General features: G+C 57.2%; 1 protein-coding gene across 7 annotated transcripts in view; it reads right to left on the bottom strand.

Annotated features, from left to right (window-relative positions):
* NAV1 (neuron navigator 1) overlaps positions 1-14,240 on the bottom strand; it is a 294,663-nt gene that overhangs the window by 50,930 nt on the left and 229,493 nt on the right. Inside the window, exon 1 of one of the 7 annotated variants that reach the window (XM_073319530.2) lies at positions 894-1,065. The exons of the other annotated variants lie outside the window; for them this stretch is intronic. Within the exon in view, the coding sequence (XP_073175631.1) occupies positions 894-1,039 (146 nt within the window). The 5' untranslated portion in view covers positions 1,040-1,065. Of the gene's footprint in view, positions 1-893; positions 1,066-14,240 lie in introns of those variants that run through there. 7 annotated transcript variants of the gene reach the window in all.

Raw genomic sequence — 14,240 nt, 5'->3', positions numbered from 1 at the left:
TCCCCTCCCCAGCAATTGCAAAGCCCCCCCCGGTTTGCAACGCCGGGCTGCCTGCATTCGCGCTGCTCGCTCGCCGCACGCCAGGGGCTCTGCCTGCCCGTTCAAATCCGCCCCCCGCCAGCACCTTTGCCGTGCAAGTTGCTGAGCTCTTGCATTTCGCAGGAAGCACGGGGAAGAAAGCACCGCTTACGTGCCGGACCCAAACACGCTCCCAGGGAAGGGAAGCATCGAGCCCGCTGCATAAAACAGGCAGAGAGGCTGCCTAGACCCCGGAGTCCACGGCTGCAATGATGGGGGGGCGGGGGCGTGCAATGATGGGTGCGTGCATCTCTGCAGATTTTGCAAAGAAAATATTTGCAACTTCCTCCCCGGTGAGGGGTTTTTTTTTTTTTGCTTGTTTCCCGACACGCCTGGTTTCAAACGAGGCCAAAACCAACGGGTGAATATTTCCGCCCGGCTGAATATAAAATTAATTCATCAGAAAGGAAGAAAAACTTGGGGAAATGCGGCCGTTTCCCCACAAAACGGGACGCGCCCCCAGGGGCCACTGCCCGGCTTCCAGCTCAGCAACGAGCCACGGTTTCAACCAGAATAGTGAACAGGGCCATGGGGGGGGGGGCACCAACCCCGCCTGCCGAGCACAGCTGCAAACACCTCGCATGCCACCCCCCCAGCGCCGCGACCCCCGGAGCGCACACATGGGGGGGGGCTGTCATAGTAACCCCCCCCGCCCTGCTAGAGCTCAGCCCGACGCTGCCACCCCCCGTCCCTTGTCACCCCGCACGACCCCGAATTGGCGGACGGGCCCCCCCTCCTCCTCCTGCAGTGGCCGGGCGCAGCGGGATGCGCAGGGGGCGCGGAGCCCCGCAGCCCCAGCCCGGCTCCCCCGTTACCTGCTGGCCAAATGCCCCGTCCTGAGCGCCCGGCCCGAGCCCTGCAGCGGGACATGCAGCATCGCCGCCCCTGCCCGGCGCCGCAGCGAGCCCGCCTGGGAGCCGGCGCCCCGCGCCTCGCTCGGGCTCCCGGGGAGCAGCCCCATCCATGCAGCCAGCCAGCCAGGGCCAGGCCCCTGCCCGCGGTCCCTCCTCCTTCCCCCGCCGGCCCCCCTCGCTCTCCGCGGCTGGCTCCTTAAAGCCGCAGCGCCCCTTTCCCGCCCCGGAGCGGCCCCTTTCACACCCGGCGCCGGTACGGCAGACAAAGGGCCGCCGCCGAGGCAAAGCCCCCGCCGCGGCACCGGGCACCCGGCCGGCGGCTCCCACCGCGAGGAGCCCGCGGGAGCCCGGGCTGCACTCTGGCTGAAGAGTCTCCTGCCTTGGGGCGCAGGGCACCCAAGGAAAGAGCCGGAACGCCTCCGGGGGCCCGCGCCGGGAAAGTCGGGAATGTCCCGGGGCAGCTGGTCTCTGGGTGCCCGGGGAGCCAGGGGGCTTTGTTCTTCGCTCGGCCTTTCCTTAGCTGGCTGCGGCACAATCCAGCACCCCCCCACACACACCCCCGCGCGGCCGGGTTGCGGGCACAGGGGTGGCGGGGATCGCCCTGGGGGTACCCCTGTCACCCTGCCGCCCCCCTCCCACAGACTGGATTCTGCAAGAACGCTCCCGGCTTTAAATCACGCCAAACGCCTCCATTGCCGACGCCCGGGCTGGCCGACTCAGAAAGGAGGGCTCAACACCCATGAAATCCCCCAGCTCCGTGGAGTGCTATCGTTTGTACCCCGCGTCTGACCCACTGGCAGGCTGCTGCGGCTCTGCCATCCTGCCCCCCGGCCAGGTCTGCCTTCCTCACTATTCAAGGGTGGAATAGCTCCCTGGTTTGAGCCTTGGCCTGCTGAACCCAGGGTTGGGAGTTCAATCTTTGAGGGGGCCATTTAGGGATCTGGGGCAAAAATTGGGGAGTGGGGCTACTTTGAGCAGGGGGTTGGACTAGATGACCTCCTGAGGTCCCTTCCAATCCTGATATTCTATGATTCTATGAATGGCCAGGCTCGGATCATTGCCTCTCTACCTAGGTACTGATCTGCCCCTTATTACCACAGTATGGGAGCACCCCCCCACATCCTTATTGCATTGATCCTCACGCACCTCTGCGAGGCAGAGCAGTGCTAGGATCCCCACTTAAGTCAATGGGGAACCAAGGCACAGAGAGGTTAAGCAACCAGAGGTGCATGGCAGATCAGAGGATTGAACCCAGGCCTCCCACAGCCTAGGCTAGTACCCAACTGGCTGGGTCTCCACCTTTCCCTTGGCACTGTGTCTCGCTGCATAATGTGACCACGAGCCGGATGCATGCAGCCTGGCAGGTGGAATCCTTCCCTTGCCTCCAGGGAGCCAGTTTGGAGGGTGACATGGTCCTGAAAGGGTTAAATCCAGCCAGCCTCCCACTTCTGATAACGCTAACGCTCCCGTCTTCAACGCCTTCGCAGCGCCCCCCAAAGCGTTTGCACCTCCGACAAACAGTGCCCAGAGCAGCCCACTGCTCACTCTGACCCAGGCCAGCCAGGACTGTCTGAAAATCTCTGAAAATCATTGATACAGTGCCTATAGCCGCACAGTCGGAGGTCCCATGTACACAAGGATTTGGGGCCATGCACTGGATCTGTGTCCTCAAAGCTAGGCTACCACCTTGGGATGCTCAGGGCTTTGAACTGGTCCCAGTGAGGTCACCGTTACACTACAACTTCTGAAAGCGCTGTAAACAAGTCTCCCTGACCCGGCCAGGGCTGTAGCCTAGACATGGCCTAAGGGAGACAGACACAAGGGGAGACATGTCAGGGAACCATAAGCAAGGAGGAATCCTTGGTGTGAAGAAGGAGAGATGGACAGAGGATGTCTGCTATCCTGGGTCTGTGAAGATAAAAACCCATGTGGACCACCAGTGTGTACAATATTGTTGCCATTGAATTATATCAGAAACTGGGGCCTCCCAGGCCTCTGCTCCCTGGGGAGAGCCATTTGTGAGCACGGGGGCGCAGGGAGGTAGGCATCTGAAGGGCCCGCCAGCCCCTTCCATAGCCCCCACTGCTGAACTGCACTGACTGGAGCCCCCCTCCAGAAGATGCCCCAGGAAGCATGTTTCAAATAAGCCCCCTTTTGACAACCCCCCACTGCCCAACTGCCCCCAACCCTGTATCTCCAAAGTGGGGCGCACAGGTGATGGTGGGAGGGCGTACACAGCTCCTGTTCACACCAATGGGAACAGCTGTGCGGAGATTTGTGAGTGTGTGTAGTGGGGGGACTTGGATGTACTTTCCTCCTCCCAACTGGAAGGGATCCCAGGTGCTTCCCGGCCTGGGGAGAGGCAGAGAGCTGGGGGCAGATTCTGGACCTGGGATGGGACAGTGGGGGTAGCTACTGCCCTTGGCTCCAGTGGCTCTGCCTGGCCTTACAGAGGCCCAATCCAGCTCCTATTAACAGTGGCGAATTAGCCACTGGGCCAGTGGGATCCTGGCCAATTGGGGCCCCGGAAAAATGGGCACCCCGACCCTCTCCGCCTGCCCGGAGTTGGGGTGCTGGGGCTTGCCCTGCTCTGCCCGCCTACCCAGTGCTGCTGCTGGGGAGCGGAGGACACCTCTGTGCCCCAACCCAGCTCCCCGGCAGGAGCGCTGGGGGTGGGGGGACTGCAGGCAGAAGGGGTGGAGAAGGGCCCCCACTTGCTCTGGCCCAGGGCCCCACAAACCCCTAATCCGCCTCTGCCTATTAACATCCATGAAAAGGCTCCCACTGAGCGGGATCATGCCCTTATGGAGCAGAAAGGCACCCTTGATCTCCAGGCTGTGTCCTTTGCAGGGGTGTGCACGCTCATCTGTTGCCTGGGGGAGGTGTTTATGGGGGAGGTTGAGCTCGCAGCAGGGTGGAGGGGGTTAATTGCAGCACTAGCAGAGACGTTGCTGCGAGCCCTGCAGAACTGGTCCCTCTGGGCTAGGAAATAAGTAATTCCTTCCTCCGTTTTCCTCTGCCTAAGCAGCGGCTCTCTGCTCCTTGGTAAATGGGTCTCTGCTTTGTTTATTCCTGGGTCTGGTGAAGCAGTAAAGTAAGAAGGGCCAGGCCAGGGCTCCTGCTGTCAGCTCAGAGAGGCAGCGTGTTCTTATTTGCCAGCAGCATGCTAGTGCATCAAGCATGCAGGTATGTGCAGTCTCAAGTGGGTCAGGGGCTCAGCCCAGGAACCCACTCTAGTGAATGAATTCAGACACCTTTTGACACAGATTTGCCCAAAGGGAAGTGCAATTTCCTTTATGTGATGTGGCCCTGCTATCCCTCCGAGGGGCGGCTGGCCATGCGGAAAGGATGCAGCTCCTGAAAATTCTCCACACAGTGGCACACGAAGTGTTAAGGCAGCTCTTAATCATAATCCCTAGCTCATCCCAGTAGATCTCAAAGCACTTTACAAAGAAGGGCAGGATCACCATCCCCATTTTACAGATGGGGGCACGGGGTCGAGAAGTGACTTGCCCAGGGTCACCAAGCAGGCCAATGGCAGAGCTGGGAATAGGACCTGTTGCCTGGGTCCCAGTGCAGTGCTGTGTCCACTAGGCCACACTGTCTTCTCTAAATGAAGGAGGTCATAGAGGTGGGAAAAAAAACACCAGGTCCCATCCAGGCAACTCCCTTGAAGCGCAGGCAGGATGGTCTATTTCCCAGGGCTTTATCCATCAGTCTCTTAATTCTAATGGCCTCCTACAGCACCTTTCATGCCAAAGGGTCACCCAAATCTCTCATGCATTTAATTCTCCCCAAGAGCTAGTACTTAGGGAAGAAAGAATCACATAGCAGTTGTTACACAGGGCAGCAGCCCAGAATTCCTTTTCCCCCCTAGTAAAATGCAGCCATCTCTGGGGAGGAAGGTGGAAGCCATTTCATAGCACACAATAACGTGGCGTTACAATGATTCAAATGATGGGGCTTCTGCCATTTCCCACGGGAGGCTTCTCCACCGCTTGACCCTGTTCAAGGACATTCCCCCCCGGTATGCAGCCTATCTCCAGACGTTTCACTGTATGCAACAACCACCAGATCAGTGAACTATATGGCTGTTTACAGCATGCACCACCCAGCCACTATATATGCCAGACACGCAAGGCCTGGAGCCAGTCAAGCACAGACTTCCCAGAGATTACTCTGTACAAGGGCTGCATCCCTTCACATTCTCCCGGAGCTGTGTCTCTCTCCCTGCCATAACATATGGCTCCTCCACCACCTCCTCCCCTCCCACCGGCAGGCTGCCCCATTCCCCCCCTCACCCCCCACAACGGCTAGCACATGAGGGGCAGAGCTAAAATGACAACGTAGGCTGTCAGAACCTTAGAGACAGTCTCAGAGCCAGGAGTTCGACATGGGGCATTGGCAGGCCCGGATCTGCTGGGACCAGGTGCCCCGTTAGCAGCCCACAGGGCTCGCAGAGTTCTCCAGCAGTTTCTAATGTGATGGGCGGCTGGGTGTCAAGGAGACCCGGACACCCACCTACCCTGGACTGTCACTCACTCACGTGCCTGACATGGTGATGAGAACTGATGGCTGCCTCCGAAAACCGAACAGCTGGTCTCAATGGGTACATCTACATGGCAAAAGAAAGATCCGAGTCTCAGAGCCTTCCTCGCCGGGTTTCCGAGCCTGGGCTCTAGCCCTAATGTCTACACTGCTATTTTTAGCCCAGCAGAGCAAACCCCAGGGCCTGAGTCAGTTGACCGAGGCTCTGACATGTGGTACTGCGGGTTTTTTCTTTTGCTGTGTAGACAAACTCAGTGACTCCCCAGAGCTGAATTTCTGAATCAGCCTTGTGCTCATTTAGAGTGGCACTATTTTAATTTCACACCACTTTCAAAGCCAGGTCAGTTAAACTGGGGCACACGCCTGTGTAGATGCTCTTAGTTCTGTTGTTATTGATTTGGCGTGGCAGGTCCTCAGATACCATGGTGACTGGCTGTAATTTTCCCACCCCTGCCTTAGTCCTTGACCTGTCTTTGCCGCAGTTTCCCCATGTGTAACACAGGAGGCTTTGTTAGTCCAACACAACCCAGTGCTTTGATTTGTATAATTTATATGATGATAACAGTCCAGCTGAGATCAGGGCCCCACTGTGCAGGTACTGCACAAACAGAGACAGCCAGCCCCTGCCCCAAACAGCTTACAGGCTAAACAGACCAGAGGAGACTAAGGCATAGAGAAAGGAAGTGACGTGTTGAAGGTCCCACAGGAGGCGAGTAACAAGAGCTGGTCCTGGCATGCAGGACTCCTGGGTCCCAGGCCTGTCTCCTGGACTGCACTGCCTCTCCCCATGCTAAGAAACCCCCTCATTGTTAGCGGCACGAGGATAAGGAAGGAGAATGGGAGCCCCTGGCCTGGCAGCTCCTTTGCCAAAGTTCGGAGCAATGGCAGTCCTGAGGTGGGAGGGGTGAGCCAATGCAGCTTGTGCCAAAGGACTCCCGAGCCACGGTGCAGTTATTCATTCTGCCCACGTGCCACTCTGCTCCAGTGTGAGGAGCTGAGCCCATTGTCTGCCTTGTAAATCAGCCAGCTCCATCGATCTTGCTCCTTCCAAAGTCTGGGCCTGCTGCGATCTCCTCCGGCATGTGGGGGAGTTGCAGGGAAATCAGAAAATGAGCCGTGATCTGCTGACAGCAGCCCCCATCCAAAGGCTGTCCGTTACTCCTAGGGGTACTGCTAATGGTGTGCCATGCATCCCCTCCCGCACAAGGAGCTGCCACTCCTCTGGATCTCAGCTGGGGGCATTGGTGAGGCTGGCATGGGAGCCCCCAGGGACACCCCTCTGCTATATTTGGAGTCGCAGGGAAAAGAGGATTGGATTCTAGAGAAAGGAAGGCGGCTCAGTCTCTGGCCTGCACTGCAGCTTCGCGAGAGGAGAGCACCGCAGCTCAGAGGCTTGCAGCTTCCAGCCTGGCTGATTCTGCTGCAGGACCTGGGCTGATGCACCTCTGCTCTTCGGAAAGAGAATCTGCGAGCGAGAGCAGGGTCTAGACATCAAGATTCACACCAGCGCAACTGGGAACAGAATCCAGGCCCTTTGGTTCCAACACACACACTCCCCCGAACAGATCCTGCATTGGAACAACCTCCGCGTCCCAGGCCGCCTGAATGCAGCTCCCTGAGAAGCCTAGACAGGCCATAGTGGGCACTGCAGTGCACTGGGGGCAGAAACCCTCCTCCCCTTGGGTCCTTCTCCCTGTAACCTCAGTTGCAATCAAGGCAGAGGCAGGACAAATCTCTGGGCTAGAAACATGGGCTGGCAAGGGTGTGTGCACCCCATCTGCCCCTGAGACCTGGGACTTTTCTGGGCAGAACCATGCCCCTTCCCCCAGGATCTGGCACAGAGATAGGAGCCTGAACTGGCTGGGGGGCCGGAAGCCAGGGTGGATTTCCAAAGCCTCCTTGCTGCCAGGCAAGTATGTGACAGCTGGGGCACATGGCATGTGCTGTCGGGGACACCTGTTCAGCATGGACCTGAGATGAAGAGCCTTTGCGGAGAACTCTGCCTGACACTCATATTGTGTGTGTGTTTGTGCCTTTATAGAGATACACACACAAACACGCCTTGAAATGCTGAGCCTGCTGGAATGCAGCCAATGCTACACAAACATCTCACGCAGCCCAGAGCACTATCAAAAATGGCAAATCGGGGAATGCCCCACATGCCGAGGATCGTTGTGCATCGGGCAGTGCAGACCCCTCCGCAGCCCTCACAGGTGCAACGGCCTCAGACTGGACCACATGGCCCCTATGACTGGTACAGGAAGATGAGCCCCCCTCCCTGTCTAGAGTCTCTGTCTGTCTCTGAAAAGCATCAAACCCCGCCCCCAATTAAAGGAGCCCTCACACACTCTGGAGTGTCTCAAACCGGACACCCAAACATCTGAGCTGCCAAAATCAGAAACTTCCAAAGCGTCTCAAGTCATTAAGGACACAGGCAAAGAAAGACGTGTGTTCGCAAGGCAGGGAATTTCCAAGAGCACACGTCCCAGTGCGAGTCAGCGGGCCTCGCACTTCAAAATACCTTCAGTGCTTTTGAAAAGCTGCCCGAGTAGAGTAGCCCCTAGAAAGCCCATTGTGCTAGGGGCTGGCCAGACATATAGCGAGAGACAATCCCTGTAGACAGACAAGGGGAAACTGAGGTACAGAGTGGGGAAGTGGCTTGCCCAAGGTCCCACATCAGGTCAGTGGCAGAGCTAGAATTAGAACTGGGGTCTCCTGACTCCCACTCCAATCACCCATCCGCTGGGTACCACGGCCTCTTGGCACAGTCCTTGAGTGGTCCAGTTCTTCTCCATGTGGTGCGCAGGGTCCCCACGTGGCAGCGGCACCCAGGGGTTCAATGCTCCCTGCAGCAAACACACGGCTTGAGGTGGGCTCGGGGACTCAGGAAGCGAAAGGGTTAATAAAGTCTTGTTTGCATTCAAAAATCCTGCCAGGCGGGGAAGGGGCTGGAGAGATGTACGGAGGGGAGGGGGGGAGCAGGCTTGCTCTGTGCCTGCCTGTTACTGGTTAGGGGGGCTGTGGCCTGAGGGAAGGGCGGGGGGGGGGTCATTAGTCCCTGTCTCTGGCCATTGGCTGAGAGGGAGCCAACCAGATTCAAACCCCCAGCTCAGCTGGCCAAGTGGAATTGTTAGTGCTTTGGGGAAGGAGGGGTGATCACTGATGCTCCCCAGGGAGGGGATTTGGCTCTTTCTGTCCTAGCTCCATTGCAAACTGCTGTGAAATCCCCAAGCAGCCCCCAGGGCAGTGGGGGGAGGTGCAGAAATTCCTCTGCTCTGGGTTGGTGCCTTTTTGGAAACATGGCGGGGCTGATCCTAAAGCTCTGATTCCGGCAGGCTCTGTGCAGCGCTATCCTAGAAAACGTAGCAGATCCAGATCCACCCCGGACCGAACAGCAACACCAGAATTGAACTCAGATCCGCCTGCTCCCAAACCACTGACAAATCGAGGAGAATCTCCGTTAGCTGGTGCGTGTATTGGGTGTCTGACACATGGCTGAGCAGCTCGCACTCCATCCCCTAGCTGCATTATCCACCCCCCCCCATTTCCTTGCAGTACCACAACGATGGGCTAATCCTGAACAGGACTAGTCAGGAATTTTCTGAACAAATATGTTGATTTGTCAAAACCAAAACTGTCTGCAAAACATTGCTGGGTTTGATGAGACACCCAACTTGCAAAATATTTGGCTGAAAAAGTTTTGATATTGTCAAAATGCCCCACTTTGATGTTTTCAAACTGAAAAGTTTCACAGGTTTTGAGTGAAACTTTTGGTTTTTGTTTGGAAATGTTGGTAAATTTTCTTTACAAAGAGGTAAAAAAAGGTCAATATCAAAATGAACCATTTTGAAATTACCCAAATGAAATGTTTCCGTGGACCCAAACCAATCTTTCCCCTCTGGATTTTTGTTTCACGAAATTTTCTGAGATTTCGATTTTTCAGCCCAATTTGGGCTGGGAAATTTTTTTGAAATGTCAAATACCCTCATAGGATGGGGAAACCGTCTGCTGCCCAGCCCTGATGCTAAGTGTCGAGGCAGATTTCTTAGTGTATTGTTGGCACTGCTCTCTGAGTGTAGTGGGCCCTGACCCAGTCTGGCCTGCTATATAAACCTTAGCACAACCTTGTGTGGGCCAAACAGATTCTACATATTTTAATAAGATTGAAAGTCCCCTGTGCTGATTTATATTTTCAGTTCAGCTTGTTTCGTAGGTATTGAGATAGGTGGTTTCTATGTACAGTACTGTTTATACCCTTGTGTAAACTAAAATGATCCAAACGTGACAACAAAACGCTAATGAATTGGCTGTTAGTATAATGTATTGAAGCAAGCTGCGGGCCTTATGAAATGCTCAGGTGGGCTGTGTACGGCCCGGGGGCCATAGGTTGGGCATCCCTGTGTTAGGACATAGCAGCTGTTGTCCTTGCCTGCCACAAAGCTCCTCCCCCGGGGAGATGTTTTGATGGGTGGGTCCCACTGGGACACAGAGCTGGAACTGGGCCATGGCATAGGCGCTGACTCCATGGGTGCTCCAGGGCTGGAGCACCCATGGTGAAAAATTAGTGGGTGCTCTGCACCTACTGGCAGCCAAGCTCCCTTCCCCTACCCCACCTCCTCCTCCTCTTCCCCTTCCCCTGAGCGTGCTGCGTCCCCACTCCTCTGCCTACCTCCCAGTGCTTCCCACCCTGCCGTTGCCAAACAGCTGTTTGGCAGCATTAGCATGCTCCAGGAGGGAGGGGGAGGAGTGGAAACATAGCGCGCTCAGAGGAGGAGGCGGGGAAGAGGTGGAGCTGGGGCGGGAATTTGGGGAAGGAGTTGGAATAGGGGCAGGGCAGGGGTGAAAAGAGGTGGTGCAGGGGCGGGGACAGAACGGGGGGTCGAGTACCCACAGGGAAGAGGGGAAGTTGATGCCTATGGGCCATGGTACTGGATAGCATCGCAGCCAGGCATGAGCAAAGGGGTCCTTCATCACTGTCCCCACTGTGTATGTTCCTGTGCCCCACAGGGAACATCAGGATATCAGTTCTCCTGCAATCGGTGATGAAACTGGGAGTGGCCGGAGAACAGCACGACTACCCCACTCATGGCACTCAGGAGAGGATCTCTCCTCCACCTCGCCCCCCGGCGGGGATCTGTCCCCAGGAGTGAGGAGGATTGTGCACTCGCACACAAGCCCTGCACGTCTCGTCCCTTGGCAATCCCTGCAAAGAGGGGGGCAGGCACCTGCTGGGGAGGCTTAGCTCCACCTCCTCACCCTGCCACGGGAGGAGCGGACAAGTTGCCCACTGGCTAAGTGTCTCCCTCTAGTGGCTGCCCCTAGCGAGTTCATGCACCTTCTGCCAGGGGCGATGCATTACTCCCTTAGCCCACGGGAGAAAGGCCGGGACTGAATGTCTCAGCTCAGTGAGGTCACTGGTGGCCCGTGGAGAGGCGTCCTGGTCCTGTCCCAGGCCAGCAGGCCTTCCAGGACCCCTGTTTTTAGGGTTGACGGGGGAGATCATTTGTGCCACTCGCCAGGGAATTCTGCTCCTCTCCCCGATGTGACTGCACCAGGCTCTGAAGGCCCTGCTTGGGAAGCAAAGAGCGGAAAGGAAAACTTCCTGGGGGCAGCAGCTCCTGCCCGGGACAGGACCCCGGCAGCTGTGCGTGGTGCGTCTCTCAGCCACCTGGGCTCGTTCCTCTCTTCCCATTTACTTGCACTTAACTGGGTAGCAAAACAGTGTCATAAATCAATATTTGTGTTGGGGGGGTGGAGCTCTGGGAAAGGGGGAGAGAGTCTGGTTGTCAGAGCTCATGAACCTGCCACTTTGTTTCCGCCCAGCCCTCAAAGCCAATTAGAGAATCGTTCTGGGGACGAGCTCTGCCAGAACCCCAGGTTTCCTTCCGTGGGAAGGAGGAAAAACAAACACACCCGCGTTCTCCAGCCCCAGCCCCAACGAGGGCCTGATCCCACGGCTAGGGCTGGCCTTTTTCCCCCATCAGCCGCTCGTTAGAGGTCTTTGTTAACGGCATCACATCCGCAACGCAACCTCAAACGCTCAGCAGCCGGCGCTGCCCTCCCAGCTCTGAGACAGCCAGTCCCTCTCGCGTGGAGAAGAGCTGGACTCCCCGCTCGGGCTGCTGTGGTTTGTCCTGTGTCCACCAAAGAACAGTGGCAGGCCCTGCCGTGTGCCAGGGACAGAACGCTTTGTTTCCCTGACTGTGGCCTAGGTCTGGGGCTAAGCACCACAGAGCAGCCAGTCCCAGCTGTCCTGTGCGTCAGCCCCTGTGACACAAGCTAAGCTCTCGGCATGCCTGTTGTCTTTGCGTGGTGCTTAGCTGTTCCTGGATCTCATGCAGCGACCCTGGCCATGCCTGCTTCTCCCATGGCGGCCTTGGCCCCTTCTGCCCCACTGCCGCCTACAGCAAAATGCCTGCTTATTGGCAAGTCTATCATCATCTCCTCCAGAGCCACTTCTGCTACCAGGCCTGCACGTGAGTAAGGGTAGGAGGGAACGGCATGCAGGGACTGTCACCTTGCAGGGTGAGCTCTGTGGGGCAGAGACTCTGCAGAGGGCCCAGCACAATAATACCACCCGGCTCCTAGACAGCACTCTTTCTCAGGAGATCGCAAAGTGCTTCACAAAGGAGGCCAGTCCCACTATCCCCACTTTATAGATGGGGAAACTGAGGCAAAAAGTGGTGACGTGATTGTCCCAGCAGGCTAGTGGTAAATCTGGGAATAGAACCCAGGCCTCCTGAATCCCTGTCCAGCACTCTGTCTGTTAGGCCACCTTAGTCTGAGGAAGCCTCCAGGCCCTGCCACAGTTGCCATTATCACTGCTGTCATAACTCTAACACATGGTCTCTGAGTCAGGCCTGGCCATGCCCCAGTGGGATCTCCAGTCCCAGACCTCAGCTCTCATCCCTGCCCTGCCTGGGCTCCTATCCCTGCCCCAGCTGGTGTCAACCTCACTAGCTCTCTCGCCCCAACATCCCAGACCCCAGGCCTACTTGAGGGAATCCTCTGTTCCATCCCCACTGGATCCCACATGCCACCTGGATCCTAGATCCCAACCAGCTGATAGCGCTGACAGGGTGCTGCTGGATCCCACCCCCAGCCTGTGGGCTCACGACTGTTCCCACAGAGACGCTGGCCGGTGGTTATGTGTAGCCCACCACCTTGGAGCGTATCATCGCTGTCTTTCCAGAGAGGACATGCAGGCCTGGTCAACACCGCCCTGGGGATCTGCCTTCCCCTGCTCCAGAGCAAAATCCCCACTCTCCTAGGAGCACTCCTGTCCCAGGAAGCTGCTCCAGCCTGCGCTAGCCTGTCTCTCTGTGCTGAGCAGTCCAAACTCACACGGCATCTGGGAAGGCAGCATCTTCTCCCTTCCCCCTGCCCCGCTCCAGCTCCCTGCTGAGGACTGCAGTAATAGCGGGGTCTGATTTCCATGGGGAGAGCTCTGGCGGAGAGGGGAGGCCCAGACGATCCCGGTGCTTACCCACTTGTGGCAATGACGTCAGCGGCAAATCTGAACCATGTGCCCTGGCTGTAATGCCACACAGAACTGCTGAGGTCAGCGGAGAGCCAGCACCCAGGAGAGCAGGAGCCTGGGTATCCTGCAGAGCCACGGCGCCCGGGGCCCATCCCCCATCGAGTGTAGCGATGCCCTCTCCAGCCAGGGATCTCAATGTGCTTTGCAAACCGTAACCAATCAACCCTCCCAGCACACTGCTACGACTCCCATCTGCAGACAGGGAAACTAAGGCACACGAGGGGAGGTGTCCAGCCCAAGGTCACACAACAAATTAGCAGCAGATCCAGGACTAGAATCCACCTTTCTCTCCTCTGCTCTTCCCAGGAACCCTTGCTTCCTCCACTCTCACCCTAGGCCTGCTGGCTCTCTGCATTGGGTGTGCATTGCCAGCGTCCGGAGTCTTTCTAGCAGCATGTGTGCTTTCATCCCAGTGCCGCAGCAGCATTGCCCCATGATGCCTCCTTAGCTCAGAGGGACAGTGCAGTGAGGGTCCTGTCCCGGGAGCACCGTTTGCAGAGCCCAGCCAAGGCCCACTCCCCACAAAGCTCAGGGCTGAGCAGCTCCAGGGGTTTAGCTTGTTCAGTTATAAGAAGGGGCTGGTTGTGAAATCCAGATCTCCCCACTTTCCCCGCTGTCTGGAGCAAAGCTTTTGTCTCAGACTCCTCTCTGCACACAGTGGTCTGGCTCTGCACTGTTACTGTCACAATGACACTTCCCACCCACAGAACTCAAAGCACGTTAGACGGGGAAACCGAGGCACAGAGACTTGCATCGTGTCATCCAGAGGCAAAGCGAGGACCAGGCTCCAGGACTCCTGACTCCCACTCCAGTGGTCTGTCCACTTGATTAAGCTGCCTCCCCTCTAGCAGGCCCCGGACTGAAAGCACAGACCTTTACGAATCAGACAAGCCAGCTGTTGTGCTCTGGGACAGAGCTTTCAAGGCAGGGGGACAGATCGTGTTATGGGAGAGGGGGGCTGTCCCTGGACTGTTCCCCATTAGGTGGAAGACTCCCAGAGGAGGATCTCAGGGCTGCGATTTTCCATCTGCACATCAAAGTGCTCCAGCAGCCCTGGAGGGGGGCTCTCCTGATTCGCCGAGCAGCTGGGCGTCAAAACCAGCGGGGCGGGCTTCCCAAATCACTTCCAGCCTTCACACTGCCATGAAATGCTAGCCCAGGCCTCCCCGCTGCCCGCTCCCTCCCCTCAGCCATGCCCGCTGTTTATATTGGAAGAGGCT

Source organism: Lepidochelys kempii, chromosome 21 (assembly GCF_965140285.1).
Source record: "Lepidochelys kempii isolate rLepKem1 chromosome 21, rLepKem1.hap1, whole genome shotgun sequence".
Classification (NCBI taxonomy): domain Eukaryota; kingdom Metazoa; phylum Chordata; order Testudines; family Cheloniidae; genus Lepidochelys; species Lepidochelys kempii.
The sequence above is the reverse complement of the archived record's forward strand: the minus strand, read 5'-3'. Positions and strand labels throughout refer to the sequence as shown.